The sequence below is a fragment of the Nestor notabilis genome, unplaced genomic scaffold (genome assembly GCF_000696875.1).
Source record: "Nestor notabilis isolate BGI_N333 unplaced genomic scaffold, ASM69687v1 scaffold11704, whole genome shotgun sequence".
In the NCBI taxonomy this organism is placed as follows: domain Eukaryota; kingdom Metazoa; phylum Chordata; class Aves; order Psittaciformes; family Psittacidae; genus Nestor; species Nestor notabilis.
This window is the reverse complement of record NW_009925292.1, coordinates 66,944-94,813: the sequence shown is the minus strand read 5'-3', so window position 1 is coordinate 94,813 and position 27,870 is coordinate 66,944. Positions and strand designations below refer to the sequence as shown.

General features: G+C 40.5%; 1 protein-coding gene across 1 annotated transcript in view; it reads left to right on the top strand.

Annotated features, from left to right (window-relative positions):
- LOC104404546 (chromosome unknown open reading frame, human C14orf80) overlaps nt 1-27,870 on the top strand; it is a 55,308-nt gene that overhangs the window by 24,054 nt on the left and 3,384 nt on the right. Inside the window, exons 4-5 of the mRNA XM_010013000.1 lie at nt 5,824-5,910; nt 8,845-9,057. Of these exons, the coding sequence (XP_010011302.1) occupies nt 5,824-5,910; nt 8,845-9,057 (300 nt within the window). The remainder of the gene's footprint in view (nt 1-5,823; nt 5,911-8,844; nt 9,058-27,870) is intronic.

Below are 27,870 nucleotides of genomic sequence, written 5' to 3'. Positions count from 1 at the left end.
GTTTTCTAAATCCCTCCACAAATAGCAATTATGTTTTATAATGATGATTTTTGTCACTTAAGTTTTTAACTGGTGGTTTGATTCCCTGTTCTCAGCAATGTAAAACTGAGATAACTCAAGTGAAGTTCAAGCTGGAGTGGTATAAAGCTGGTGTTTGCAAGTGGAAAAGTCACAGATTTTGTTTTAGGTGTTTGGAGGTTTTGCACACATCTAAGCATTTGGAATTACACTTCTCCACCCAAAGCTGATGTGGTTTGCATTTTATGTATTTTGTCTTGAGTAAAAGATCCAAATCCTGTTTTCCTTTACAGTCTGTACCACAAAAAAAACCACCAACAAAACCAAACCAAACCCAAAAACCCTAAACCATAAGCATTACAATTCCAGAAGAGATGATGCTCACTAAACACAGAAATACCTGCTTCTGGACCCACAGAGGACGTTCCCACATCCCTGCTAGTGTTTCAGTGAATGTCCCTAGTTTTCAGTCAAGGGGTCCACAGCTGGTGGTGGGAGAAGTTCTCATCCACTTTTGTCATCCAGGAGCCTTTCTGATCTATCTGTCTTGTGATGGTTGGGTGGAAGAATGTCTTTCCTGCTGTGTCTCAAACCTCAGTAATATTTCACAAGCAGAGAAATTACTTGAGTAGTTCTTTTTTTGCCTTGTGGCTAGAGGCTGCTTATTGGTCTGTTGGGTTTTGCTCTTCAGCTGCTTGTACTTCACACTACTCCAGTGTGACTTCCTAGTTTTCAAGCCTATTTATTTTTGCTTCAGGCTTCAAGGGGTATATGGGAATGTCTTAAGCTAGCTTTGCTTCTGACTAAATCACAATGTGGAACTGAATCTTGGAGCACTGAGCGTGTCCACCTACAGTGTTATTTTTTTGTCCCAGCCTGAGATGTTTATGATACCAAGATTTTCTCTGGTTCTTGGTGATGAGGTCTCAAAACTTACCTCTGCTAATGTGAAATTTGGGCAGAATGTGCCATTTTAAACAAAATGTCACCCACCTAACAGCCGGTCTGCCAAGAGGCTTTCATTTGTCAAGGAATGCTTGTTTTTTTTGTAAGAGAGCTCTGTACTGACAGCAGCAAGGAAGCTGTGTTGTAATTATTTTATTTCATCAGGTGCTTGGTTAGGTCTCTAAAGCCTTAATCCCAGTTATGGTTTACTTCTGATAATGTGAACTCTGTTACTTTTTCATGAGTGTTTACCCCTTTCTTTGCATTTTTTTAGTTGTTATGTATTTAGAACTAGATTACTATTTAGAACAGATTACCAAAATTTAAGTTCGATGAAGTCATAGAATCATAGAATAGTTAGGGTTGGAAAGGACCTTAAAATCATCTAATTCCAACTCCCTGCCATGAGCAGGGACACCACACACTAAACTATGTAGCCAAAGGCTCTGTCCAACCTGGCCTTGAACACCACCAGGGTTGGAGCATTCACAACTTCCTTGGGCAACCCATTCCAGTGCCTCACCACCCTCACTGTGAAGAACTTCTTCCTTATATCTAATCTAAACTTGCCCTGTTTAAGTTTGAAGCCATTACCCCTTTTCCTACCACTACAGTCCCCAAGGAATAGTCCCTCCCCAACATCCTTGTAGGCCCCCTTCAGATACTGGAAGGCTGCTATGTGGTCTCCATGCAGTCTTCTTTTCTCCAGGCTGAACAGCCCCATCTTTCTCAGCCTGTCTTCATACGGGAGGTGCTCCAGCCCCCTTATCACCATCCTTGTGGCCCTCCTCTGGTCATTTCCTACCAAACAACTAAAAGTTTGAAATAGTCTCAATACTTTCCCCATATAAGCTTTCACACTAAGCCACCCCTGTCTAAGCCTGTCTCAAGCCTTAAGAGTGAGGTTTGTGCAGTCCAGTGCAAGTTTTCTGTCTATAGTCATACATGAATAGGTGATGAATCAGCAGTATTTTGTCTCTGAGCCAAGAAACATAATTCATTGCTGAAAGACTTTTTTGTCTAACAGTAGGATGATTTTCTGAATATTTAGGCAGAGCAATTTTTGATTAAAAATACTTTTGCCAGTGATATGGTACTTGAATTATGATCTGGGGACATCAGAGATTAAATACTCATTGCGGGGAGCTCTCTGGAACTGAGCTTATGAAAAGGATGCATTATGCTGCAAATTATTAAATATTGATTTCTGTAACAGTCTACAGGCATCGATGAATTTAGTAGTATGCTAGTAAATAATATGAAAAAGATTGCTGTCTCAACATAAAAAGTAATTAAAAATATGTTCAAATAATGATTTTGGTGCGAGTTAGATTTGTGGATACCAAAGAGGACTCAACTTTGGCCTCTTACTGAGTATCCAAAACCATCTAGAAGGTGTGGTCACCTAGGACTTTTGCAGCTGAAGTTCCCAAAATTTCTTGATGTCCATGAGCTATGTTGGATGCTGGATGTTTGGCTTTGGCAATCACAGCCACATGTCAGAGGAAGCAAGGCTTGTTCTTTACAGAGTTTGCATTCTTCTGCATCACTCTGAGGTTTCCTGGCAGCCTGCTCTGAGACAGCTCTGTTAAGCACAGTTTAGCCTCTATAGCAAAGCTGTTGCTTGTGAATCGTTTGCACCAGTGATGATTTCTTTACAATGGTTTAGAGTTGTTACTGCAAAGTGTTTGCTCTCAGCATTCATTATGGAATTACTTCTCCACAGAGATTAGCAATTTGAATTTGTCATTACTTTTTATCTCAGTGTAAGTATTTTAGAGCAATAACTTCCTCCAGAAGAATGAAGGGGGGAAAGACAGTTTTCATGTGTTATCCGTAAGCATCACTTAGATATCTATGTGAGGCACATTTTTGACTTCCTGCTTCACTTTGCTCATGAGACAAAATTAATACTCTTCTGCAGATGTTAGTCTTTAAATTTCATTAGGAGGTGTGACAGTATCTTGGTCTTTAGGTCACTGAAAATGAACAGGCAGCTTTAGTTGCAGTATGCAAATCTGTCTAACATTTTTAGAGGTTTATGTAGCAGCAGAAGTGGAACTGCTTATCGCATATAAAGGCATTTCTGTGTGAACTGTTGTTGGTGTTAAATGAATAAGAAAAGGTGCAGTGTTTGAGGAAGATGCAGAGGTACAATTTGGGCTTTAGTTTCCACTATTGCAAATACAGCTGAAATACTAGCTGTGCTGTGACTGCAACGAGTGACCTAAGAGAATGTATGCCATTAAACTCAAACTCACAAAATATGTAGCTTAACTAAAGAACAATAAATGATCATGAGAAGCTTAAGTAAAGGGTGGGGTTGGGGGAAAGAAGGTGGCTGATCCAGATAGGTGTTTAAGAGCAGGTAGTGAGAGCCTGTCACCCCTAGGTCATGTGGAGGCTGACCTTGTGACCAAATGAATAGCATGCAGGCATATAATCTGTTGTCCTGTCCCTGTCTTGAACGTTTATTTGATTTTATGTTTTTTGCCAACATATCTCAAGGATATTGGTAATAAATTAGCTTTTATTGTGTTCTGCTTTATTTTCCATGCTACAATAACATCAGAGTCTTGAAAGGCCCATAGAAAGTATGGCAGAGGATGCTGGTGTCCAGGAACAGTGCTCTAAGTCCTTCAGGGCAGAAACTCAAATGTTGGCTATTGCAGGCTGCCTGAAGCATGCCTGAAGTGCCGTGGTGCATTCCAGCTAGGTTGAAAGCTGCCCTCCTAGGATGAGTGGTATAGTAACCCCATTGCTGATTTATGGCTGAAACAATCTAGCACACACTTGCTGTCCTGATATTTCGGAGGGTGGTAATACTTTGGTGAATGATGAGGATGCCATAAGTAGGTGGGCCAGATGGATGCTTTCAAATGAGCTGTTGAAGTTGTAACTAATGGAACAGCTGGGGGGGGGGCAAAAAAAAAAGAAAAGGAAAAAAGAAAAAGAAGATGAATTGCAAAATATCCTGAAAGGCTTGAGGTTAGGAGCCTGCTTAGAAAGCTTTGATTGCTGTAAGGTTAGTTAACTCCAGATCATTTACAGGTTTGGTGAAGTTTCAGAATCGCATCCTTTCAGTTGTGGTATGAATGCAAGTGGCAATATTCAGGAGCTTTTCTAGTGAAACTAAAACTAAAGATGACGACTACGTTTTTACTAAGATTTTTTGTTTGTTTTTGAAGGCTTAAAATGAAAAGCTCCCCATTCCAACCTTCAGCCCTCTTCAACTGTCAAAAGACATGTTCATACTGCAATCACACAGAGCTCATGACCACATTACAAAGCTACTTTAAAACCAAGTAACTTAGCTGTTGCCTGAATATTTAATCAACCTTTTGGCTGGGTTTCATTGCCAGCGTCAGATCCTATAATGTAAGCCATTAGTGCTGTAGATATACCTATGAAAAAGAAAGGAGACAGAAATCCTTTCTTCTACCTTTCATATACCAGCTGAGCTTGAAACTAGCAGAGTCATTAAGCATAATGCCAAGTGTCAGTTCTGTGAACAAATGTGTAATAATTGTATTTTGAATGCAGCAGTGTTTTAGAGCAAACTGTGCATAATTTCCAGCAGTTAGTCTTGCAAAGTACATTCCCTTTTTTGATTTCTTTATCTTAAAGTTATATCTGCAGAACAAAATTGCAGAGTCAACTCATGCTTTGCAGTTACTTGAATTATATGTTATGTAGTAAGAACTAAACTGAACAAAGCTATCAGAAGATAGTTGTCTATATAAAGTGGGTTTAACTGGTATTGATCTGGTCCTTACCATTCTCCTTGAGACCATATACTGTTACGTGTCAATTTAAAAAGTTGCCTTTGGTGTCAGATTGGTGTTAAAATTGTTTATTTCAAATATATGGCTAGTACTGAAATTGTTAAAGCTAGTAAGCTCTTGATTTATACCTTATTTGTTCATCTATCATTTTTTCCAAGAACTTCTGTTTTACTGATATGGAAATACATAGTCTTAGGATGTCTCTTTCCCATATACATGTGTTCATACAGGCATGTTATGTATATATTTATGAAAAAATTATAATTTGTACAGCTAGAACATAACCTGTCTCCTTTATATGCTCTCAGGTAAAGGAAGGGATTTCTCATGCAGCAGATCAGACAATTTATAATATACCTAACATTTTTAAAGGGAGTTCTTCCATGCTTTTTCAGAGCATCAGAGATCATCTCAGTTTGAGTGTTCTGAATAAGGGTGAAAGGTTTTGGGGGAAAGGCAGAGAGGATGAGATATACTGGAGTTCCGAGATTTCTATAGGTACAGGAGCAGCATGGGAGGGAGATACATTGGACTACTGGAGATACCTGTTTATTGCAGCTGTGGTCATTACTACTGAGTATGAGGAGACATAGTCAAAGGCCAACTATGTAAGTTTTAACTGAGAGAAGGCTGTACATGGCCTGGAAGAGAAGGTGTTTAGGCCTTATGGCCTTGATATATGTGAGTGAATGGTTAGATGAAAAAATACTCTTGGACAAACATAGATTAATTTGGTAGTCAAGAAATGTAGAAGATTTGGAGATAGTCATACATCTAGGCCTTAATATATTGGAATTATGAATCTTTGATCCCTTAAAACAGTATGGAAACTCACATTTATGTATATAAAAGCTGGTGGTGTTTGTAGATTTGGGGTGAGGAATAAATCAGAGATGCTAGGGAAAATATTTCACATTATGTTTCTGCAGCTGGTTTTACAGTGTTAAGGTGAAGGAACATGGTATTGTCCTGTATACCACTGACACTTTTTGTTCTTCAGACCAAATACACATTTCATTTAGTTCACAAGTGATCAATGTTACCTGATTTTCTTTCTTTTGTCTCCTCTCTCTAGCTATTACAGCTTCTGGAGTCTGAAACCATGCAACTAGAAGCCTTTCTGGAGTGGAAGCAACTGGAACCAGTTTATTGGCAGTGGATGGTAATGAATCACATTGATTTTGACGGGTGCAGCTTTCTTGACTCTAACATAGCTGACCACTTCCAAAGGCCCCTTCTCACAGAAACGAATGCTGCAAACCAACTGTATAACAGCATATGAAAAAAGAAAAAAAGCCTTTGTTGAAGTAAGGCATGTTTCCTTAGTTCTCCTTCATCCTTCTGTTTTCTTCAGTAAGACTCACCCAGCTCAGCTGAGGACTTGCAGAGCAGAGTGGCAGAATTTCATATAGTTAACACAAATGAAAATGTCTGATCTTTATCTCTTTAATGTTTTTAAACACAGCAATCGTACGTTTTCTTAAAATTAAATGGCTTTTCAGAAGAGGGCCTCGAAGCCTTATTGCAGACTTGAGAACAACTAAATTTGCAAGCAGCTGATACTGAAAACAGCTTCATTTTTCCCAGGCAAATAGTGTTGACATTGTTGATTTCCCCTTGAACTGTGTTGAATGATCACAAGAAAATCAATAAACCTTTCTTTGTGCATCTTAAAGATTTCTCAAGTGAGTGTAAACGGTACCATCCATCTTACTTTTCTCTATGACTTTTGCCCATTCACAACTGCTGAAAATAATTCTTTAGAGCACCACATTAGCCATATGAGTTTACAAAATTTTGAGAATCAGTGAGCTGACTGTTAAGTGTAAAATTACCTCACCTATCTTGAAGGGTACTTCCAATGCAGAGCCATTCAAATTGCCATTACTTCTATCATGCTTTTTGCTTTACGTGTCTACCGTTTATGGTTATTTGGAAAGCATCAATGCTAGCATAAGCCTGGCTCCAAACAGGCAAAATGTAACAGCAAATGTTACAGCATTTCAGTGTATCCACCAAAATGTTTGCCCCTGACATGTTGAACTGTATGGGGAGTATTGTGAGTGTTAGTGTGCTTCCTGGAGTTAAGCCTAAAATAAATACTTGAAAAAAACCTAACCAGCATTTCTTTCTCAATAATTCAATAGGCTGGATTCTTTTCTTTTGTTTTGCTGCTGATGGTTGTTATTCCTGGGTGCTGTAGGATGTATGGGAATGAGATGCGCTTTGAAGATACAGTAGTTTTCTCTTTCCGATTAACCCCTGGCTTGCATTGCTGCTCTGATGGCTGGGATGTTGCTTGCATAGCTACTGCCAGGTCTTTCTGATGGTTGTGGGCAGGAGCGTGACAGCACGACATAACTACAGCGAATGGAGTGACTGCAGTAATGTTTCTTTAAAATTCTGTTTCTCAATGAATTTCAAATTAACAACAGCAACAAAAAAAAACCCAAAACAAAACAAAAACGAACAAACAAAACAAAAAAAAACCCCAACAAAACAACCACCACCACAGCAAAAGTCTTGTTTTATTCCATGCAGTTTGTTAGCCTGTGGGTGCCCAAAATATGTTTGTGTTGTCATGAGCTGGGCCTTTGGTCAACATGAGCTACTGGGCTCAGTGCTTCTTTGTGCCAATTTGCAGTTCTGAAGCTCACTGAGAAAGGAGGTTTTGTAGGATATCTTTTGCAATTCTTAGCTATCTAACAAAGTTTTTTCTTGTATGAGCCAAAAAATCTCTTGCTGTGCATGAAGCCAGAGCTTTTAGTCTACCTGCAGAAAGACAGAGAAAGAGGGGGTGAGGGGAATAAAAATATTCCCATCCTCTTTATAGCAATCTTTTATATAAGTGAAGGCTGTTAACATGTCACTGTGTTCCCAGTTCCTGTTTCTAGGCTAACAAAATTGGTTCTCTCAATGTCTCCTTGTAGGCCATTCAATCAGACTTCTGATGGCTGTTGCTGTTCTCACATGGGACTTTCCCTCCCATTTGCCTGTGTTTAACTTCAGGTGCCTCACCTGTATATCAGCGTTATAGTCAGCGCTCTTCTATCATGGAGTCTTGTGTTTATAGTTTCTAAAACGATGCTTGACTTTAACAGTACCAAATTGGTGACTTACTGGTTTTCTGATGTCTCTTCCAGCAGCGTGGCTGCTGAGCCAGTAATTATGCATTTGGTTTTTCCTTGTCTGTGTGTAGATCAAGCTGCTCAACTGCTGAATTTCCTCTCACTGTTTTCACATTACTCCTTCAATTTCTAAAGATCATTTTGAATGTAAAGTATGTCCTTAAAAGAGATTATGACCTCTCCTATTTAATGTCTTCTTGATAATGATATGGAAATAAATATTTAATACTCTTTGAGTGAAGAGGCCAGGGTCCTTTAGTTATGCTGTGCTACCCTGGCCTGAAAACTGTTTCTACATGATCTGTGCACACAGTGTATATAGATGCATGCATTTCAAGGACTCTGGAGTTATTTGTTGGGTTTTTTTTTTTTAGTATTTCAAATAACAGTTGCTATCTCTGAAGGCAGCTGCAGAATTAATTATAGAACCAGCTAGGTGGTTATGGTCAAAGCAGAGCTGACAGAGCCTGAGGCAGGGATCTCTTGGTCTTCCTCAACTTGCAGTTTCACGTGGGCACAGGTGATCTCATGCATGTTATAGCTCACTGTGCCACATACCAGGTGGTGCTGTCCGGAACAGTGTTAAGCATGTACGTCCTTCCTGGTCGTCACAAAAAGCCATAGAAATGTATCCAACCTCTGAGTTTGAGGGGAAGGAGCATACCTAGAGCTTCTGCAGTAATGATCTCTGTCCCATGACTGTTACTTTATGCTTCAGTGTAGTGAAGAGTAGCTCACAGTATGCAGTGCTTTCTAAAATAAGCTAGGTTAGCAGCATAAGTTTTCTGTTAACTTAGAAATATGTTAAAGTGAGCTGAGGAGGTTATCTCTTAAAGTAACTCTGAAATTGTGGAGCAACTATATACTGAGATGGCCGCAGTGAATTCCTAGTTACAAATTACCAAGAAGATGGGGGACACACCATTTTTGCTTCTGACAACGAGTAACTTTTATTGTTTTTCCTCTAGGAAACTGTGTTAGATAATATGGCTGAAGAGGAAAATACGTGTGAGTCCCAGGATGCTCATGTAGAGGGAAGTGGGCTGCCAAAGGTGACCTTGTGCTGCCCCTGGGCTGACAGTCTAAGTGGGCAAATTGACAAATTATCCAGAGACCTAATGGCGCTCCGTGACCAACTACATAAGCTTGTAACTCACCGAAAGGCTGCATGGTGTGAGAAGGTAAGGCTTTGGGCTTCTTGATCACTTGTGACTTTTAAGATCCTATATTATTCAGCTCTCATTGTGGCTCATCATAGGGCAGCCTCCCTCTGTCTGCTGTGTGTCAGCCTTGCTGCAGTCTCAATGTCAGATCTACAGTTACATGTCTGTTTATGCCCACAGCATGCCAGGTGCTCTTTCAAACACAAAGTAGGCATCTGTCCCAGAGAAGCAGCAAGCTGAAACAAAATAAGTGATCTTTTGGAAGGGAAGGCATCAAAGGATAGGCATTGCAGAGGAGAGAAGAGGAGAAATCATGGCAGCCCCCGGAGGGGATAGAGGCAGCAGGTTGAAAGCATCAGTAATGGTTATAGTGAGAAAAATGAAGATAGGTATTCATAGGGAAAGGAGGGTGTGAGAGACCAGAGCTTGTCATCTTTCACTGAGTTAGTAGCCTTTGAAATATCTGATGGGGGAAGGAATAAGAATGATTTGAAACCTGTGAAGTGAGAGAAGGGGCTGAGCACAAGTTTTGGTGGAGGAACAGACTGGCTGTGGGAGGCTGGATGCAGAGGAAAGCAGGTGATATGAAGGAAGTATACATGGTGTTCACTGACATAAGGGATGGGGAGACACTGGGAAGCACCCAGAGGGGGTGGTAGGACATAAATAAAGGAGCTGTAAATGTAGGTGTAGAAGGTTCATCTGAGTATTAACATGCTGGTACAGGAAGATATGATGAAGGTGGAGGCATAAAAGCTGGTAATGTTTTTCATGCATCAAGAGGAAAGAAGGATACCAGAGAATCTATGAAACTTACGGATGGAGAAAAAGTGAAAGAAAGAGTCGTGGCAGATAGAGCAGTAACAAAAACGCTGTATCGCTACTTTGTATCTGTATTAACTCAGGAGAGAGTTTTAATTTTGCTTGGGCTTTTTTGTTTTGGTTTGGTTTTGTTTTTTGTTTGGTTTTGGGGTTGTGTCAGGATTGTTTTGTTTTTTTTCTGTTTTAAGATTGAAGTGTTGGTGGACAGGATTGCAGATCAGCTGACAAAATGAAAAGTGGCGGGTTGTCAGATCAAGGGGTGTTTGCCCAAGATTTCAGAAGGGTCTGGCATGGAAAATGTATGTAGAGAGCTAATCGTGCTCTTTCGCTGTAAGGATAAGGAACTAATTTGGATCAGTTTGACAGCGATAGGCACAAGAAGCTGCAGCTTCACACAGAATATGGAACTTCTTCCCACAGGGCACTGTGGATATAAGTACTGTACATGGATTTGAAATCCGTTGGACACATTCTTGGAAGATGAAATTCATCACAGACTACCAAATGTACAGTTATGAATTACAAACTTAGGAAGCTGCGGGAGTACAAATCATTGCAGGCTGAGAAAATATTCTGAGGAAGTATCTCCATGTTTGCCTCTGTCTTGTAGTCTTCTCTAGGCACTTGCTGTCAGTCACTGTCAGTGATGGGGTACTGGACCAGGCAGGTCTCTAGCATCATAAGATTTGGTTGCTTTTATGGCAAATTGAACATGACTGTTGTTTTCCAGTGCATGATTTCCAAAGCAACATATGCTCTGGCTCCTCTCATATATAACAATATATCTGCTGTTAAATATTATATAATAAATACACTGATTTTTTCTTATGTTTAAATTTGGAAATGAAGTCTAAATAGATTAACCAGTAAATTCTTCATTGCACTTTGAAATAGATGCACTGATTAGATTTGAATGATGGTCAGTCAAGTTCCAGTGCTCCTGAGATTCAGTGAATGTCTTGATGATCTTAAAGGTCTTTTCCAAACCAGCTGATTCTATGATTCTATGTCACATGAGTTTATGACTGTGGGTAACAAATGGAGTACATCTTAAGTGTGTTGTTAAAAGAATGGTTTATCGCAAATGCCTCCTCTTCTACATGCCCTGGAACAGAATTATTTTGTAACACTACATAACAGCATTTTTTGGAATGCTGGGGTGTCAGATCAGTCCTTTTTGTATCAGTCCTTCCTTTGAATAGAGTTGCTGCTTATGTCATGCTTTCTGTCTGTAGTCTGTCTTTTTTTCCCCCACAGTCAGGATGCTTGCTGAATTCAGGCTTCTCTATCAATTTTATGTTTTTGCCCACTTCAGACTTTTCCCTGGAAAAATAAGCTTATCAAGTCTTTCCATCTATATTTTTTTTAGTCAAACAACGAGAAGATACAGCGGTAGCTAAAGTGGTCATTACCTTTATCTTTGTATCTTGCAATACTGAGACATCTGGAAATTATCTTGGCTCTCACAAGCATTGCTCAGCTGAGGGACAGTACAGTTTATTATAGCTCTTGTGCCCACTACCATATACTTCACAAAAACTGTGATAATCCACAGAGTAATTATGCTTGTTGTTACGAGTAGGCTTGATGTCTGTGCCAGGCAACTGAGTAGAAACTGTTCTGAAGAACAGAATTGAGGGCGCATGATGAAACGTGATATACTGGGGAAGAGACAGCAGAGTTTTTGCAGAGAAATCATGAATCTAAAATCTGTTGGAGCTCTTGGAAAGGACCAGTGAGCATGTGGGCAAGAGAGGTTGAATTGATGTTGTTTAATTGCACTTACAAATGGCGTTTAATAAAGTCCCAGAAAAGCTTCTTAACAAAAATAAACTGCCCACGTGACTGTCCTTCCTCTTACCCTTGAGCAAACGGCAGAGTAGGAAGCAGAGAGGAGGCGGCTGCGATGGGTTTGCAGAGGTGGTTGCTGGTGGTGCCTCATCGTGGTGCTCAGTGTGTTTGTAACTGCTCTGGGAAAGGAGGTGCGTAACAAGGTGCCCAAGTTGAGAGATGGGGCTAAATCCCTGAGAGCACATGAAGGACAACAGCACAGGATTGTTGAGGGTCCTTGTACTGAGTAGTGAAGTGGTAAAATGTCAGATAAAATTGCATGGAGGTAAATCAAACAAAATGCATCTGAGGGGAGAATCATAATTTTACACGTGTTTTTTCTGAGCTGTCTGTCATGGCACATGAATGAGCTCTTGGGGTTATAATGATGGTTCTCTGGAAGTGTCAGTGGTCAGAAATAGTAAACTGAATCCTAGGAAGTGTTAAGAAAACAGAGGAAAGCAAAACTTACAATGTTCCCATCCATTCCTGGAATGTCACGTGCAGTTCTGGTCACAGTCGTAACTCGAAGCAAGAAAAAAGGTTAAGCTGAAAAGGTGCAGGGAGGGGAATCAGTTATGACCCCAGTTGGGAAGGAGTTTCTCTGCGAGGAAATCTACCTAGGCAAGGGCTCCTTGCACTAGAAAAGGGATATCACAGTGGAGCAGGAGGAAACATTTTTTATTGTTCTTCTGATGCTGCTTGGTTTTCATGATTGGGGAACCTAGAGCGAAATACTGGACAAATTAAAGAAAAAAATCATTGTTAAGCAAGAAATATAGGAAGTATTCTCTGGTCAAGAAAGGCCTTCAGCCTTAAACTACTAGAGTTTAGGAGGTTGTATTTTCCAGTGAGGTATTACATAATTGTCTAGTCCTAAACTTATTCCCTAGCTATTTGCTATTGAAGACTACTGGAGACAGTGCTGGGTTAGATGGAGCTTTGTTAAAACAAGGTACAGTTGCTTGCTCTTTACATCCAGTTTTGAGCATCACAGTTCAGGAGAGAAACTGGGGAAGAATCTAAAAGAGAGAAATGAAAACCGTTGTAAGTCAGAATGTCAGGTCTTTGAAGGTCTTTATGTTAAAAATGGAAAGACTAAAGTGAGGTATATGATTCTTGGGATACATTTTCTGAGGGGGAAAGATCTTAAGGGTTTTTTTTCCTCTTGTCCTCAGTAAATGGGACAAGAATATGTGTAAATTGCAACACAGAGGTTCTAATTAGATAATAAGGAAAAAAATTCCTGATGCCCTGGGCAGAGAAATATTGGAGCAGGTTGTCCGGTGAGCTGTGAGAAGTCTTACTCTTGGACTGTGCACAAACCAGGTTATGCACATATCTGTCAAGGGTGACAGGACCTGCTCTAAGACTGGATTGGGCTAAAAAACCTGTTGAAGTATGTTTCACTTATGCAGGCCTGAAATTGATTGATTTTAAATATTTCGGACAATGTAGAGACATTTCAGTGTGCTAAAGTCATTGCTATGCCACTACATCTGGTTACTCAGGATGTGGTTTCAGGATGTGTCTATTTGTTGCAAGTTTTTTCATTTGCACACTGTGATTCTGGTAATTAAAACTATTGTTTGTAAATCGTTTAAAATCCATGAACTTAGTTTTCTTATTTTCTTTTGTTTCTTTCTTTATTTCTGTATTTTCTTTTGTTTGTTTATGCCAGCCCCCAGGTCTTTCCTTGGTTGTGTGCTTGGAATGACCCTGAAACCATTTCCGTTTCAGGGACATTCACTAGGAAACATCTGAATGTTGCCATTGTTGGGTGATCTGTGAAACCCTGATTAATGTGACATTTTAACTGATACCCATCTCTAGGCAGCAATATGTTCAGTATCTTGGAGGAGAAAAGGCATATGACAGAAGTGTGATCTGAATATGTGGCTTTGTTACTCTTAGCTTTGTTTTCTTCCATGCAGTACTGGGCAAATATTCATCATTTCTTTGGTGACAATATGGGGATTTGTAAATTATCAAAAAGTTAATTGAAGTGGTTAAGCTTTAAAAATATTTCTTTTCTTAGAAACAAACTTAACTGTAAAAGATGAAATCTCCTAATTCCAGAAGAGAACTTGTTTGTTTGCTTTTTCCTTTCTGAATAGTTTATTATCTACTCCTCTATTTGAGATGGGGGTTTGATTTCTGTCTGTGTTAAATCTTTGGCATCCACAAGCTGGAATGCAGAGCACTTGACTTCAACTGGTGATTGTTTCAGTTTTCATCACATAAACGCTCACACTATACTGAGCTTTTGTTGAAACTTGGGATGTTGCATCTTGGGATCCTCTGTGTTTCATTAGCATTTAAAAGCAAGCCAGACTCCTCTGAGATGGCAATATGATGGAATGGCGCTCGCTCATGCATACACATCTGAAGCATGGCCCAGAAAGACTTAGAGCCATTAATCTGAGGTTGAACATGCTATTTCCACACTAGAGTCCTCTCCAGAAATACTCGTGGCTGTGCTTGTATGCTCAGCTCATGTGGTGCCTGAGTACCCAGAGTTGAGGCTTTCATAGGTTGTAATCCCTGGCCCATATCAGACCTGCTTAATGACAGTGGAAGAGCACACTGAAACTTGAATTTTGTCTTTGTTTCTATGTTTTATTCCTGATTAGTCACCTCCCCTTCCATTCAGTAGCCCCTAAGCTTCCCAAACTGTTGCACACACAGACTTGATAGGGGTGGGAGGATTCAGGGCTGCCCAATTCAGAAGAGATGCCCTTTAGATTCATAGTGTTTTGGGAAGCGGCTGTATTGGACAGGGATGTTTTGTTTTCTCTTGCTGGGGAGAGGGGAGGTGCAGGGGTGGTCAGTGATAGTGGCAGGAGTGGCCTGGGACACCCCATCAGGTGGAGATGACAGGGACTGGAACCCAGAGGCCTTTCACTTCGTCCCAAGAGTCCTGCAATTCACTCATTTTGCCGCTGCCAGCTCATCACAGCACACTGCTGGAGACCTTGTGAAGTCTAATAAAAAGAAATTTTTTTCCTAAGGATCTTGCATTTATAAAATACTGAATGGTTTTTGATGCGTTTTGGTTTAAGGCTTCGTTATTTGTAGTAGGGAAGCTGCTCCAGAGCCTGATGCTGAAACATAGTTCTACATACTTAGGAATTTATTTATTTTTGTTTGTTTGTTTGTTTTCTTACTGAGATTGAGTTGAATTTTATCTACTCACACAAATGCACTTCCAAAGTTTTTCTATATGCCTCATAATAAATTGGAAGGGGGCATGAGGAGCTGTGGGTACCGTAGTAGCCACTGATAGTGCTTGGTGTCAGTGCTGTGTGTGTGGCTAACCTGCGTGACAGTAAAGGCACGTGCAGTGCATGTCTGTGGGCAAGGAAAATATAAAGTCTTATTATTTTCTCCACTGTGTGAGCGGTGAGGAGCACTGGTGGGGTTGGATTAGCTACTGGTCTGCTGTGTTTCTTCCCGCAACAGTGCAGAGCCGGGATGTGTTTCTGCTGCCTTAAACCTGGGACTTGCAGCAACGGGCCAGCTGAGCTCTCCATGAAGAGCTCTCTGCAGGCTTGTCAAAAGTTCTTTCTTTAAAAGTAAACTGTTCACATTGCATCTTTGCTTTTGCTGCTGTTTACTCTAGTTCTCTGGGCTTTCTGCTAATATGAAGATATTAGTGTAGAGAGTAGTTAATTATCCAGGCTGTCTGGGGTGCAGAAAGTGGAGGAGTGGTAGGGCATGGTTCAGTGCCAGCCTATTTCCTCAGTCAGCATATTCCCTTCCCCTGCCCCTTCCCTGGTCCCAGGGCATTTCTGTGTTCTACTTTGTGTTTGAAACCTCCATCTGGAGCACTGAGCAGCTGTCAGTAGAGCTTTTCATGCGAGAAGAAATTGAAGAACTAGCAAGGCCACAAGAGCAGCTTTTGGAAGTGCATGGTTGGCTGGGCCCAGATGCCTGGAAGGGGGAGGAAACCCAGAGAGATCAGCAGAAACATCCGTCAAAGGGAGCAATGGAGGACATGAACAGGAGGATGGCAAGGAGGGACGAGGCTAATAGCTTTTATGTGTAGTTCTTTAGTTAAATGTGGGATTAAATTTGCTGTTGATGGAATTTGCTTGGTATTAGCCAATTTAGGTTATTAGAAAGCATGGATGTGCTGTAAAACAGTAGGAAGCAAGATCCTAATCTTTGTATTCACTTTTTGCTCATTTATTTTCTTGCACTGGTTTGTCACCTACCAATAGTCCTAGCAGGAGATCTGAGGCTGCTTGCCCGTGGAGATCCAAGTGATTGCTCCTGGAGGACAGTGTGCTCTATCTTGTGTTGGAAGGAGGAAAGAAACAATCTCCATGTGTTGGTTCTCCTCTTAACAGCAGGACCTAATGTTTGCGTTAGAACTGAAGCCCCTAGCTAGCCTGGTTTAGGGCTGACATGCATGTGGCAAGTTCCTGCGGATAAGCAGACCTGGGAGATTTTTGTAAGAATCTTACTTGTTTCTGAGAACTCTGTGCAGGTTGGTCAGACTTAAATAGTCAGTGTTAAGCTTGCAGCATACAAAGAGATTAAAAAGGTTCTTTGTTTGCAGATGCAATTTACTGGGCAGATTGCTGAATGAGTGCAGAACTGCGCAAGAGACAGAGACTATGTACCAGTAGCTAAATCAGCAAACTGATTTCAAACACAAAAACTGAAAATAAATTACCTAGCCTGACATTTTTCATGGGGCTTATGTATTCTAAAAGACTCCAGCTCCTTAGGGAAGAGAGAAACATTAAAAACTTGAGAGCTATCTCCTGTTTTGTGTGCAGAACTCTGGGGTTTGAAGTAAGCATGGGTGAGTTTTTCTTGCTTCCCAAAGTATGCCTTTCTTTGCTGAAATGTAGAATGTTTGCTCAGGTGACAGTATCAGTTAAAGTATAATCAATAACCAGTGTTAATATTTTACTTGTGTTATTTGCCAGGATTTTGGATACTGACCAAGGCAATGAAACGTAGTAAATGCAGCTGAAGAATTACACTCCAATAAATTTTAGATGAGCTTTATTTAATGATAAACTGTAAAAAAAACTATTCCAATGAGAGTCTGTGTTTCATAGACATTGTAAATGTTTTAGTGCATTTTTAAGACATAAGCGTAGTACTTAGGTATTTACACAGTTAAAGCACACAATAAAACATGAATGAAGGCTAGTAATGCCTGTAGGGCTCAGATATGTAAGGTATCTAAGATCACAGGTCTCAGCACCACATTTATCTTTTGAGTATGAAAAGATTGGAGGCTGGTGGGTGCGATTTGAGGTACCTGTGACAGTCCAGCTTGCTGGATTTTGAGACTCTCTTGCTATTGGTGAGCCACTGTAACAAACATTGTCGTCTACAAGGGCAATATCTTGGGGACATAGCTAATTCTGGCTGACAGAGGCCATATTAAACACCATAGCCAGTGGCTGTGTTTTGGAGCAGCTCTACCAGAAACAGTGTGTTTTACTGAACCTTTCAGAATGGGTTTTGGGGACAGTAACTTCCAGGAGGTATCTGGCTTACTTTACAGCTCTGGGCAGACTGCTGGGATGGGTTCCTCCTCCTACAGCAAGAGTTACAAGTGTTGCGTACTCTGCAGTAGTGTTTGCTTCTTAGGTGAGTTGATAGAGGTGCTTTTAGGAGGCCTGTTTGCATTCATGCATTCAAAGCTTAACTTTATTTATTTTTTTTTCCCTTAACCTTGGCCTTTTCCTCTGCCTGCCCTGAAATCAAGAGGGTACTTGATCATAACAGAACAAATTAGCCAACTCATTTCTGTGTCTTTGTCCCTTGTGCTTGTAGAAGAGCTGGCGTAAAAGTAGGTCTCTAACTTAATATTGTCACATTTCTTCTTCCCAGCAAGAAATGCATCTAAATAAAGCTTTAGTACACTTCTGAGCTCAGAACTCACAATTTCTAACTTTTCATCTTTGCAGCTCTCTCAAAATGCTGAGAGCTGTTTGATTTTCCCTTTGCAGGCTAGCTGTAGGGCCCAGCCTTTGGCTGCTGCAAGAGTCATCATGGCCATTCAGGCAGCTTCGCATCCACCTACAGCTGCTACTCACCATCAAAACTGTGAGGTAATAAGAGAAAGTGCTAAATGCATTTTAAGAGTAGTGTCTTCAGAAAATGTCTGCTTTTTCACTGAAACTCTGAAAATGTTTTATGTAGACAAATATTCATTTACCTCATGCCATAACTGTGGATAGGCTGGATTGCTGGAGTGACCCTTCACTGCTCTGGATGCACTGCTCCTGCCTCCCCCAAAAGCAGAGGGAAGAGCTGCAGGACTGGGTGCTGGTGGACATTCTGCAGTGGTCACTCAAAGCTTCTGGAAGGGACAAGAGAGTATTTTCTAACTGAAAACCAAACCAGTCTGGGGGTAAAGAAACTCACTAAAAGTTGTGACTTGGTTTTGTGTGGTTTTTTTTTTTTGGTGGTTGTTTTTGGTTTATTTTGTTTTTTCCTTGTATTTTTGCATAACACCCTTTTCTCTAAGTTTGTATGATTATGTGGTAATACCTTCCTTTCATCAGTCTATTTTAGGAGTGGTTTGTATAAGCATTTCTTCTTTGGCTGTATATACAGGGACTGCAATGCTTGAATTTGCCTCACATCCTGTTCTTCCAAAGCAGGATAATAGAGAGAAGTGCAAGTCACAAGCAGCAATGTTTCTAAAGTGGCTACTTCCATGTAGTGCAGCGACAAAGCTCTGCTTAAAACAATGTGGGGCCCTCCAAGCCTCTGCAAGTCAGTTAAATCTGAGATGATATATCATCAGTGTTTATCTCTGCTGCCCAAGATAAAAGTTTGGAAGAACAAATTGAAAAATAAGTGAGCAATTTATTATATGAAGCAATACTTGTCTGTTGCCTTCCTTTGTAATTTGTAGTTGTCAGGGTCTTTTTCAAAGTAGCGCTGCAGCCTTTTTGCAAGTGTCTAAATTAGTTACACTGACACACTCCAGTTTTCGTATCATATATTTTCAGTATGTGCCTATTACTACATTAATTTCTGTGGTCTTCTAATTGAATTCAAGGATTTTGAAAAGTCTAGAGATAAAACTAGTTAAAAAGAAATTAATTATAAAAGGCCAGCCTGTTAGAATGGAATTTTTTTTTACTGTAAAATGCTGGAGATCTGTGATTTGAAGAAGGAAATAGGTGTTTATCTCTTAATGTCTGTGGTGCACATTCAGAATTGTGTAGCATATGTGGACTTTCACAAGCTTTAACTTTGTCTCCTTGTGGTTGATGGTAAGGAATCTGCAAGTTTGGTGCTCCTGCCTGGAGTTGTCCTGTCTTCCTGAGAGCAGTGGGATTGTACCAGATGGTGGGCTTGTGTATCTTCTCAGAAAGTAGCTGAGGAAGTTTAGATGAGCTTCATGCTCCAAAGCACACTGATTCTGGCCATCTTATGTTCTTGCTGATGCTTCATGTCTGCTGTCTTTTGCTGGCACTGCGAGCATCCTCTTTAGCTGAACAGAGTTGATGCAGAAGTTGCTGATTTCTTTGAAGACTATTTATTATTTTATGATTTGTTGCTGGCTAGTTCTGTCCACAAAGTTGCTGCAATAGAATAAACACATTACATTCTTTGCATTTCGTTGTTCTCCTCAGGAGTTAACCACTGCACAAGCAACTTACTCATGCCAGAAATCTCAGGAACAGAGTTCAGAAAATACCCATACAACAGGCAACTTCTCTGTAGCTTTGTGTGAGAGGGATGTGCCTCATGAGGCTTTCAGCATTGGTGCCTTTGTTCTGGGCTGTTTGTCTCAAGTCTGTCCTTCAGCAGTCCAACGTAAAGGCTGACCTTAAAGCAACTGCCTCATTGGGTATCTCTTTGAGGGTATCACTCTCCAAGTGAGGGCCACTGGCCTGGTTTCAGCTGTAACTGAGATATTTTTCTCATAATAGCTGTTGCAGTGCTGTGTTTTGGCTTTAGTCTGAGAACAATGCTGATAACACTCCCATGTTTTAGTTGTTGCTCAGTAGCACTCACCCTGATCCAGGACTTTTCAGTCTTTCATGCTCTGCCAGTCAGGAGGGGCACAAGAAGCCATGAAGGAGCAGAGACAGGACACCTGACCCAAAGTAGCCAAAGGGGTATTCCATACCAAAGCACATAGTGCTCAGTATAGAAACTGGGGTCAGGTTACCCAGAAGGGATTGATTGCTGCTCTGATTGGGTTGGGCAGCAGTCAGTGGGTGGTGAGCAGTTGTATCGTGCATCACTTGTGTTTTCTGAGCTTTCATTTATAGTTCTTTTTCTTTTTTTTTTTTTTAAATTTCTGTTGTTCTCTATTAATATTATCACTATATTTTACTTTATTTTAGTTATTAAACTGTTCTTATCTCAATCCATGGGTTTTACATTCTCTAGATTCTCCTCCCCATCCCACCTGGGGAGGAAAAAAGGCGGGGGTGAGCAAGTGGCTGTGTGGTACTGAGTTACTGGTGGGTTTAAACCATGACAGCCAGAAGATGCTCCGATGGCTGGAGCACCTCTCCTATGAAAACAGGCTGTGAGAGTTGGGGCTGTTCAGCCTAGAGAAGAGGAGGCTTTGGGAGACCCTAGAGCAGTTTCCAGTACCTAAAGGGAGCCTACAAGAAATTTGGAGAGGGAATTTTTACAAGGATATGTAGGGATAGGATAAGGGGAAATAGTTTTAAGCTTACAGAGGGTAAGATTTAGAGTAGATACTAGGAAGAAATTCTTCACTTTGAGGGTGGTGAGGCATGGAACAGGTTGCCCTGAAGTTGTGGCTGCCCCATCCCTGGTAATGTTCAAGGCCAGGCTGGAGCTTTAAGCAACCTGGTCTAGTGGAAGATGTCCCTGCCCATGGCAAGGAGTTGGTACTGTGTGATCTTTAAGGTCTTTTCCAACCCAAACCATTCTGTGATTGTGTAGGATGCAGTGCACCTCTGTTGCAGGAGAGCTGGGTGAAGCCCTTACTGAAAGCAAGTCTCACAGCAGTCACAGAGTTCAGTTGATTTAAGGCCTAAGAGGATTAATTTCCCTTTTGCTTTGCCTGTGGGACAGATGTTTGTAAGCTCAGCAAACAGGCAATGCTTTTATCAGTTGTGTGTTTTTGTATTGATATTTGGAGGTATACTTTGTAGTTGTCTGCTAAAGACCCTGAAAAATATTGAATTTGTTATTTTCCTGCTTTCTTAATCCTGTATCATTTTCCTTTATCTTTAAGATAAACTGGCTTTTCTGACTCTTATCAATGTATTTAGATACATGAGTCTAAATATAGACCCATTTGATTGTATCTTAAAAAAAACCCCAAACCAACCAAAAAATGCCACAAAGCAAAAACCCTCCAGAACAAACCAAACAAACCCAACAAAAATCTTAACCATTCAGACAAGTTCAGGTCACTCCTTTTTATAAAATTCTTTCATTCAAATGCTTTAATTAACTTCTAACTTTCCATTATTATACTTCCTCACCATCTAAGAGTTTTTCATTGGAGAAGAGCGTGGATGTTGTTCTGAAGGCTTACAAAAGGCTTTGCAGTATTCAGTGTATACAATAAAAGGAAGCACAGAGCAGCAGTGCCATGCCAGACCATGGTAGGTGTTCTCATTGGATGCAGCCGTGTGCGTTCCTGGTATTACAACTATATTTTTAGTTTCTTCTCAGAGGACTCCTCCCGCAGTTAAAAGATGGCCTTCTATTCCTGCATGAAATAGGTTCATTCCTTCTCTGTGACTTCCCTGTCAATCTGTTTTGGGTTGACAATAGGTGTGCCTGGGAGCTAGCATTTCAGTAGTGAGTATCTTGCTTTAGCATGCGTAAGATGGAGATTAATACATTCCTCTCTAATTGCAGGAAATTGCAAATCCCAGGAAAATTTAGAATGCAGCTGCTTGTATAATTACATATTCTGTCAGTTGCTATAGCTCAGCTTTACAACCCTTCTAAAATGTCTTCATAGTTTATAGTACAAATAATGCACCCGTTAATATTACTTTGGGATCACCCTTTTCATTTTATAACTATTCTATGATTCTATTTATTCACCACCAGTTCCTAAGGCCTAAGATTTTTCCTCTTGCTGAACTAATAACAAGTTAGGAATTAGTAATTATGTTAAGGTGAAATTCTGCTTTAACTGTTTATAGTTATTGTTAAGCTAAAAGAAATTACATGAGTTTCATACTGTTGCTGGGCTTTTGGTTTAGTAAGAAATACCAGTTTGACCTGCCTACAGCATCAGGTTTTGGATACATGCAAACCTTTCCATTTCGTGGCCTTAGAAAATAGAAGGTAATGAGTCACGGAGAAGTTGTTAGGTTATTGGCAACTAAGTGTTGCTATCTGCTTCTGGTCATTAAATGGAGGGTAAGATATAGATCACAATTTGGAGCTTAATGAGATGTGTTGGCCCCACTTAAACCACCATTACAACTGGAAAATGGTTCAAAGGCTGGAAAGGATTAAAGGAGGTATAATAAAGGAATTATTTGGTCTTTCTGAGAGGTGAGAAGAGTGTAATTTAACCAAGGCAAAATTACAGCTGGATCATGTTCTGCAAGTTCTTAGACAGCAGTGGAATTTTGAGGATATAAGACTTCAGATGAAAGATCCAGTGGCTGAGGCAGAACTCGCTGAAAAGGGACATATTTTTAACCATAGATGTATTTCACTGCTGAGATAACACAGTGATAGGGTAGTTTCTCAATCTGCTGGAGCCTGTGTTTAAAAAAACCCAGAAGTACATGTTTCCAGAATAGACCCTGTAGCTTACCAAAATGTAGTAGAACATTGCAGAAATTACTAGGTGAGATACTGTAGCCTGTGCTTTGTGGTAGGTTAGACTTATCAAACAGTTTATTATGGCTGTAAATCCATAAATGCATGAGAACTGGTATTAAATGAGCTATTTCAGAAGAATATCAAGGATCTCACAAGAAGAAAGAAACCTCATTTGGGCAGGACAGTGTGGGAAGTGTTCAGCTATTAAAATAGAAAATTACGATTCCCAGCGTTTTTAACTGGTTACTCTTCAGTGTGCAGAAATTGCTGCAGAAAATTAAAAACCTTGAAAGCTTACAGCAAAGAAGCTTGATTCAATGAGACAAGTTTTATAGAGCTGCAGAATAACTCTGTAACTTTCTTAGAGGTTTGAAATTACATTTGGGCAAGTTACTATGAAACATGAATTTGAAATTAGAGTAAGGTATTTTTTTTGTACTAAAACACCTGCTTACTCAGTGTTGTAGTGTTCCCAGAACAGCTGAATGCAGATATTGCTTTTGCTTTAACTCATGTTTTCGTTTTTTTTTTTTTTCTATGTAAGGAACAAAATGCATTTAGATGTTTTTCTGAAGATTGGGGGTCTGATTTTCTTGGAATTCACTGTTCAGCAAATGTTTGAACTTCTTTGTAGGCTCTGCAGGGTCCTGTCTCCCCTGCTCCATAATTTTTCCCAGAAGTGGGAGCTGCGGGATTTGATTTTCCATCACTTACATATTCACAGCATCCCTTGAAATGGTGCCTTTCTCTCCTTCTCTGAGGCTGAATGGGTCACTGTCTTATAACTAAGGAAGAATTCGTCATACACGTAAATATGATTGTTCAAAAAAAAAAGAAAGGGGGTTTGTGTATGTGCAAACAAAAGAAACTGTGCATGTAGCCAAGCTATTATTTGTTTATTGTTAAAGAAGTGTAAAGCCCTTACTCTATTTATACGTGAAAAGGGTTTTATTTTAATGCCTTTGGGGACACACAAGCACACAAAACACTTGTGTTATAAATAACTGTTCTGTACAGAAAACAGTGACAAACTTGGAGAGCCACAGTGTGGACTTGTTCAGTTCTTGCTGTCTCTAATGATCTTTAAGGTGAATTCTGCTTGGGCATCTCCTTTCACACAGACCATGGTGCATGTTTTTCAGCACTGATCTGCATGCAGCAAGGTGTGCAGAATGCGTATTGTATAGCCAGGAAATTCTTGCATAGGAGCACAGAGAGGCTGTGGGTGGGCATTGTGGGATCCCTGTGACTATTTTTCTTGCATTCCACTTTTATTTAATGCTTACAGATCTTTCTGATGTGCTTATAGTGGACTCTGTTCTTCACCCTTCTATGTTATTGACACTTTCGCTTATTACTTCCTTTTGCTCTCTTTCCTTTTGTACTTGGTGCTGTTTTTACAGTGCTGACAAGGAGGGCTTTCTTAAAAGTAGTCTTCAAATCCTTCTCTATCCTGTTTTCTGTATCCTAGGTAGACTCTCAGCTGGGATTGCAGTTCTGCAAGGTTTTTCTTGGCGGGGTGGTAGTAGAATAAACAACTAGATACAAACTGCAAGGCAGCAAAAAGTATGAACAGTGATCATCTAAAAAGTGTTATTCAGGCTCAGACTGATTAGTGACAAGTGTTAGCAAGGTTCAGCCCCTGGACAGATCTGGATTCCAGCCTGGAGCCTGAAAACTCCTCAACTAGCCTTAATTCCCCACACCTGTTTTCCAGCACTCAGCTGTCAGGATTTCTGCACAGCAGTCTTTGAGCATGCCAGTATGTCTGTGCTTTATCCTGCTTTCATTTTTCGCTTATAGATCTTTATCTATAATTGATGCTTGTCTGTTGAATGAGTCTGCTCAGTATACATGGAGAATGAGAGCTCTGAGAAGCTCCTCTAACCTGGAGAATGTGTCTCAGTGCCTGTGCTTGGGCTATTGTGATGTGCTGGGAAGCCGTTGGGAGCCAGGCAGGTGAGGGCACTGGCTGGCCTGGCAGGTCTCTTCTATTTCTGCAGTCTGGCCCCTCATTAATCATGTACTTCCAGGCGTGTCATATTCTACTTCACTTTTCAACTCCCCAGGTACAGGGGGGCATCTTAGATGTGATAGCTTTAAAATAAAATAAAGCTTGGAAATGAGCTTCCTTTAGGAATAAAACATTCTGCAAGTCAAATACTGCTTGGTGTTTCCAGAGGAACTATGAAAAGTGTTGGGTGATTATGGCCTAATAGAAAAGGCAGTATGACTTCGTGGCTTCGATACTGCATCCATTTATATTTCGTAATTTTCTTTCACTCCCCAACCCAAAAAGACAAGATCTGAGGATTTTCTGTGTAGTATCTATCTGTACAGAATGGCAAGAATAATTTGTATTTCATGCTGTATGCATATGGGGTCTTCTCCCTGTTCATAAGAGAAATACAAGAGAGAAGGGGTGGACAGGTAGGAGTGGAGGCAGAAAATGTGCTATTTATAGGCTTGTGCAGTTTGTTTTTCTGAACAATACTGTTATTACAGCCACTTCTGCAAAACTAAAATAATTTGAAGAGATTGTGATTTAAAAATAATGGCGATTCTGATCCTTATCATCCACTTCAAGAGGAACACCAACAATTCGGTTTGCTGCTGCTTCCTCGAAGTTGGCAACAACACAATCATAAAATGGAAATGCTCCTATGCCTCCCCCTGCTCTATTCCTCAAAATAGGTGTTTGGACCTTTCATTGCTGTTGCATATTAAACTTTATCTCTAGTTAGTGGCTTCTTTCAAGTATGTAAACGAAAGGCAAAACATTCATTTGGTTTCTGAGGCTTTTAGGTTGCCATGTGAAGTTTTAAAAGCTGAAATGTTGATTTCAGCATTTGGAAGATTGTTACTTTTGTTAGGTCGTTATTGTAAATTATTTCAATAACATGTTATTTAAATAACATCATCTTTAAAAAGAGATCTAGATCTCTTAGCATCACTTTGGGATGTCTTGCATGTTGGTAAAATCCTTTCCAAATAAGTTCACACTCAGCTTACTTCTTAACAGAAAAGCACCATTTTGTTCATTAGTTAGCTGTTAATACTCTGAGACAGATCAGTCTTTCAGTGATGTTTGAGCCATGCAGAATGACACAAAGTGCTTGGGAAGCTCATTACCTGTAAGGTTGCAGGCAAATGTGAGAGAGCAGTAATTGTGGAGGGCTGGAAGGTCTCCTCTTTGAGGAGAGAGAAATGAGCTAAATGTGTAGGTCAACTAAGCAGTTGATAGAAGTAGACCTCCACAAGATGAGCAGCTGAAAGCCTGGGACTGTCCACATGATGAATTAGGATACATCCAAAGGAGGTGCGTCTGGGTATTACTGTTCTGGCCTCAAAACAGTGGAATATGCAGAGAAACTGGATGGCAGCTTATTTAAAATATATGACTCCTTTTCCATGACTTGCCTGCTGAATTCATTGCTGTAAAATTTATTCATAGCCAGAAGATTCCCAAGACTAAAAATAGCTGAGATAGCTGTCTGGATGAAAAGGACAGCCAGTAGTATCTCAGGTTAGAAGAAATTTCAGAGAAGGTGGGTATGAGGAAGTGCTGGGAAAATGAACCATGTGTGTAGGTGTTTGCAGGCTTGAAGTCTCTCCTGCGCATCAGTGCATCAATTAATCCACTATGGTGGGGACTGAACCAAGCTGCCTGCTTGGCCTGTTTTCTGGATATGCCTCACCTCGCTGTCCCTTTCCATCTCTGGACTGGGCCCACCCTTTTCTGTTTTGGCTTGGCCATTTTCCTCAGCCTGAATTTTTTTGGAAACGCAGCATCAGTTATGGCGCTGTCCCTGGGGAGATGGAAATCCTTTCCACACTTGTTGGATGTCCTGCCTGGCTTAATTCCAGGATGTCAGGAACTAGAGGCCACCTGTCTCTGCCCACTCTCCAGCTGATGTTGAAGAGATCCATTTCATTCTAGTGCTTTCTCCTTTATGTATTCCCACATGTGAATCTGCCAGCAGTGTCTGTGCATTTCACAACTCTTTGCATTGTACCAGGTTTGGGAAGGTCAGCACAGGATGTCTGTCACTTTCATCCCTTTTCAGTCCATAATCTAAGATGCAGTACTTCTATTTGCAACTGCACTTATTCACTGGCTTCTCCTTAGAACCTGAAAATTATTACAGTTTTCTCTTTAGCTTTTAGATTTTAATACCTTTTGAAAACCTACGGTGGTCTTTTGGAAGACTGAAGTCATTTAAAAGGAAATAATCTAGGAGCACTTGGGGCAGTTTGCCACTATCCTGTCCGAAACAGTGGTCTGTGACATGGTGAGTTAAAATGCTAGAAGGAACCCAGCTGGAGTACTTGCCTTGATGTTCGCTTGTGGCATCTGTCCATCTGCAGCTGTTGTAGGGCTGGTGAGGACAGTTGTATGCCATGGTAGGTTCTTGGTAGCTTATTGTGGTCTTGGGAATGAGAAAACTAGTAGGGTACATTGACCATGGAGTGTGGAGAGCGACAGCACACTTCCATACACTCAGTTACAGCATCTGTGAGTGACTGCTATGTTGTGAACAGCTCACCAGATTAGTACTTGCTGCAGAGTGGGATCTCTGTCAGTTTGGAGATACTGGTTCCCCTTCAGCCAATTCCCCCTACATTTGATGTGGATTTTCTCAAAATGCTCCACATCCCTTTGGGATGAGGTTGGTTTTGTAGAAGTGGAATGATTATCATGTTGTTGTATTTATGCAGAAAGGATGTGCAGCAGTTGTCAGACAGCACTACGTACCTAATTGGGAATTCAACTTCCAGCTGGTAGATTGAGACTGAAAGGCATAGCAGTGGGATAGAGACAGGCAGGCACAAAATGCTGAGGCTCCTAATCTGTTACAATATGTTTGTTTAATACAGAGTGGTCTGCTGAGATTGTGTTGCAGTGTAGAATAATGATTGTGTGCTGACTAATGGGAGAAAGCAAGCTGTTAAAGAGCATCAATTAACCGTACAAGAGGAGGTTATTGAGTATTATCACAAGTGCTCAGTATGTGAAGAGTAAAGAATACTACTTGAAGGTAATCCTCAGAGATTTTTAGCTATTGAAATGTACAGACTGTAACAAGAGTATTTGTCATACATATGGTTGCAGAGTTTAACATGACAAACAGTGCAAAAAGGAACCTGAGCTAGCTTTCCAGCTCCAGATTGCGCTGAGACAAAATAAATAGTGCTTTGCTAAACTTATTCTCTTATTTCATATTCATTATTTTGAAAGTTTACCCTCTTAAATTTATCTAGTGTAGGCCCAGGAAATATTGTTGCTCTTTGCAGAAGATAACATGTGCAGTATCCTTCTGATACTCAGATGTTAGGATTTGGTATACTACTTCTACTTCCCTGACTGCCTAACTGTAAGGCTGTTGTCATTGTCCTTACAGCTGCTCC